The 4,395-nt window shown below is 45.3% G+C and overlaps 1 protein-coding gene across 1 annotated transcript in view; it reads right to left on the reverse strand.

The window, feature by feature from the left end:
- Positions 1-885: 885 nt before the first annotated feature.
- sall1b (spalt-like transcription factor 1b) overlaps positions 886-4,395 on the reverse strand; it is a 6,030-nt gene continuing 2,520 nt past the window's right edge. The window contains exons 2-3 of the mRNA XM_084734095.1: positions 2,522-4,395; positions 886-1,725 (exon numbers count right to left, since the gene is read on the reverse strand). The exon at positions 2,522-4,395 is cut by the window's right edge and continues 954 nt beyond it. Coding sequence (XP_084590221.1) covers positions 1,561-1,725; positions 2,522-4,395 — 2,039 coding nt within the window. The 3' untranslated portion in view covers positions 886-1,560. The remainder of the gene's footprint in view (positions 1,726-2,521) is intronic.

Raw genomic sequence — 4,395 nt, forward strand, 5'->3', positions numbered from 1 at the left:
TTAACTGTGTGTGTGTGTGTGTGTGTGTGTGTGTGTGCAGTGATTCATGTCTGTCTGTCACAGATAGTATCTATCAGTCAGAGGCTTTGTGCAGGTTTTGTTTCAGGCTTTAGTTTCTCTGTGTGAAGCTCAGCTGTCACACATGAACACGCCGCTCTGACAACAACATCAGCTGCAGGACGCCACTGATAAACCGGGAGAATAACACGAGCTGATGTGCATTTGTGTTACCATGGTTACGAAATTATTTGCATGTGGTGTATAGAGATAAAGGAATCGTTGGACCAACTTAAAAGATTTACTTCAATTGGTAAAACAGAAATGAATTCAGCAGTTTCTTTAAGTCAGATTTACTGTATAATCCGATTGCATTTAAATCAGTGTGCAAGTTAGATCAACTTTAAAGTTTTAAATATAAGTACTATAATATTAGTATGACTGAACCTCAACTTCACGATAGCTGTTTTTGTTCAGTGAGTTTTTGAAAACTTTAATTTTAACCAGTTTAGGTGGAACATTTATATCTAAAATATTATTAGATTTTTCTCTTTCTGAGTCATCAAAAGAAAAATGTGTCTCAAAAGATGGACCCAACCCAACCCTAACCCTGACTATGACCTAAACCCCAAACCTAAGCCTGGAGACTGATGGAGGTGAGTCTGACACCAGGGGATACAGTACTGAGGTGGTTTACAGCAGCTCTGACCAGGACTCTGACTCCAGGAGCGATGAACACGGTGAGTGCAGGACAGACACAAAGCGAGAGGTCAGGCATCAGACAGGCAGCAGGGAGTCGGAATATTTTCACATCTAACTCTCTGAAATGAAAAGTTAATTTCAACACAACCGCAGTTGTTGATTGTTTGAACAGTGGAAAGACTCCAGTCTGTGCAGGTGGATTTTTACTGAACTGTAATTAATTAGAGACAAAGGCAGCATGAAAATACATTTGAAAATAAAGGAAAAGGTTGCATGGTATTTAAAAAAAACAGCAGATTGCAGATGCACACATTTCACATACGGTTGAGTGTTGAGGATTCCTGGTTTTCAGATTCAATGAGAAGTCAGACGTTCTTTGGTTTTAGTGTCTGTATGTTGATAAGAACAGTTTATGCAGTACTGAAGGAAACGCAGCGGCCAGTTTCAGCTGTCAACAAATTAATAGTTATGATTGAAGAAGTCAAAGATTTGAAAAAAAACCCAAAACAGTGAAGCAGAAATCTGTTATTTTTGACTTAAAAACAAAGAGAAGCTGCAGACTGACAGTCAGCAGGTTTAAAATTCCATTGCATATGATCACATTATAATTTTTTCAATGTGTGTCAGCTGTAAATTCACACAGCAGATCTGTATAAAACAGACAGAATCGTGATCTTTATATTCCATACATCAACATTTACATACATGTTGAAATGTTCAGCAGCACTCGGCATAAAAAAGTGCAAAGTTTTCTTCCTGTTTCTTCAGTGTATTTTACCTCACAGCAGGAGGGTCACTGTGCTCAGTCTGAAACCGTCCTCAGTCCTCAGTGTCCCGAGGGGACGCGTCCCTCCGTCAGCTTCAGACCTGCTGCTGGTTCCACGCCGTCTCCGTCTCTGGACTCTTCTGTGACGGCTCGGGAAGTTTAACAGGACGAGTCCCGAAGCTCAGCGACGACCTGTCCACCGACAGTCTGCGGCCTCTCCTGCTGGGGGCGCTGTTCCACATGTGAGTTCCCATGTGGACCTGCAGGGGGACAGCGATTGGTCAGTTTGGACTAAAGCAGTCAGTTGTAGTTGTCTTCGTCTCTTTACCTGGAGACCCTCAGATCTATTGTCATGTGATTGGCTGAAATGGAAGGGGGAATCTGATTGGCTGCAGATAATTTACTTCTGTGAAAAAATGCATCTGTTTAATATACCAACACATAGATTCTTAAAAATGAAGGTGCTAACTAGAACCACTAAAGGTTCTTAAGCTTGTCCCCATTGAAGAAAAAATAAATTACACTGTTGAAAAGACAGACGTTGACATTCAGACTGCATTTTGTCCATTTCAACATTTATTTTTGGGCTACTTTTGGACAAAAACCAAACTAGACCCAAATTTCAACGTCTAACTTTGAGCCACAACAGACCAACCAGGTTTAGTCCAAGAGACGATGTTGAAATGATGTCGGGTGCTTGTGAGCATATTTGCTTTTGTAATAAATGTAGTGGCTGCTACGTTTTGTGAGTTTCTGATCAGTTTATTTTCTTCTAATAATTGGTCATTATTTAAAAAAAGTAGATAAAAAAAATCAATATTGGAATGGGTAAAATTGTGACAAGAATTATTGGTCACATGTCTATATATTTTCATTTTATTTTATATCTATACATATTTTAAGAGATTGGTGTTGCCTATCCAGAACGCAATCAAACCAAAAAGGGGGTCCATGTGTTAAGGAATCAGGAACTTGCCTCCGAAGCAGGTGGAGAAACAAACGTTCGTTCGTTCAAGTTTCTGCCGCGGAGGAGGCTTAAAAACAGGTGAAACCAACCTTTAGATTTCCTTTGGTAGTGAACGCTCGTCCACAGACGGCGCAGGCGAACGGCCTCTCCCCGGTGTGCGTCCTCTCATGGATCTGCAGCGCGCTGGAGGACGAGAAGCTCTTCCCGCAGGTCCTGCAGTGGTGCTGTTTGGACGTCCGGCGAGGTGGAGCTGCAGCACACACAGAGGAGCTCTGCGGACGACCAGACAGATCTGGACCGTTCCTGAAGGAGGAGCTCAGGAACATCTCCGTCTTTACGGCCAGTGAGCCCACAGATAACACAGAGCCGTCCTGTTGGTTGGATGCTTGGTTTGGATTGGAGGGTTCAAACAGGTGTGGTGGGAAGTCCCTCATCTGATGTGTGAGCATGTGCTGCTTGAGGTTCCCTTTGGTGGAGAAGCCCCTGCTGCAGGTGGTGCAGATAAACGGTCTCTCCTTGGTGTGGCTCCTGTAGTGGATGTCCAAAGCACTCTGACAGGCGAAACTCTTCCCACAAATATCGCAGTATGTGTTCTTCGGGGGCCCCCTTTCTCTGAGACTGCCAGGAGGATCCTCACCATGGTTGAATAACTTGAGGTCAGCGGGCGCTGCAGCAGACGCATGGAGAGTTAAAGTGTTGGAGTTGAGCCAGCTGTGGAGCGGCTCTTTGAGTCTTGTGGTCTGAAGATGCACCGAAGCTCGGCTGAAGAGAGGTGGATCGGAAGCTGAGCCGTCAGACGTGGGGAATGTGGTCGTCCGCTGACCTCTCTCAGCAGCCTGTTGGTTGTTTGTTTGACTACATTCCTCATTTGATCCCTCTGGCCTCTCCATTTTGATCCATTTTAGCTGCAGCTCAGGCCACCCGGGGTAACTTGTCTTCTTGTTGGCATCAGTTAGATTTAGAGATGGGGACACATGGATGGACAGGGATTTGAAACGGTCATCACAAAAGCCAGAAAAGTTCTTTCTTTTGTCTCTGAAAGCTTCGTTAAAATCCACTTTCTGCTTTGTGAGGTCAGCAGCAGGTAAATGACCTTCCATGTGTACGTGAACATGCTGCTGCAGGACGACAGCATTCATGAACTTCTTGTGGCAGATGGGACACGAATGCTGGACCCTCAGCGGGACTGTGACCCGGTGGACAGCTTGGTGCGTTTTCAGGTTTCCTTTGGTCGTGAAAGCTCGACCGCACAGCTTGCACTGGTACGGACGCTCCCCCGTGTGCGTCCGATAGTGCATCCTGAGGGCGCTCTGACAGCTGAGAACTCGGTGGCAGATGACACACTCGTTCGGGTCGGACGCTCTGACTGGTGGCAGCTGCAGTTTGGGTTTGTCGGAGCATTGCAATGACAAGAATCCTGAGAATGAAGTAGTACTTGGAAGGCTGAACCGATTGGCTGTGACATCGACCGATTCCTCGCCATTCCAGGTCGTCATTTTTGAGACAAAGTTGAAGGACGGTTTCACTTCTTCACTTTTAAGATTCATTTTTCTTTGCTGCCTCATCTCTACTATGTTAGACGTCTTTAAAGGGTTTGCGTTCCATGGTGCTGAGTTAAAGTAAGTTTGAGGAAGAGGGATGGGCACTGAGGTAAAGTTGTCCTCCTTCTTGATGAGTGAGGACAGGTTGGTTGTTGAGGATGGACACCCATCAAACCATCGTGCAGCTGCTCTCTCTGGGGACAAACCAAAAGGAATCCCAGCAGCAGTTTGGGTTTCGTCCAGGCGGATGTGGGGGTTCTTGTCTTTGTGCCTCTGAAAATGTACCTTCAGGTTCCCCCTGGTGGAGAACCTGTTTCCACAGGTGTTGCATCTGTATGGACGTTCTCTGGTGTGTGATCGCAGATGAATTTGCAAGGCACTGTCGCTGCCAAAAACCTTGGCACAAAATCTGCATGTGTGTT

The sequence above is a fragment of the Lutjanus erythropterus genome, chromosome 13, assembly GCF_056507025.1.
Source record: "Lutjanus erythropterus isolate fLutEry1 chromosome 13, fLutEry1.hap2, whole genome shotgun sequence".
Lineage (NCBI taxonomy): Eukaryota > Metazoa > Chordata > Actinopteri > Lutjaniformes > Lutjanidae > Lutjanus > Lutjanus erythropterus.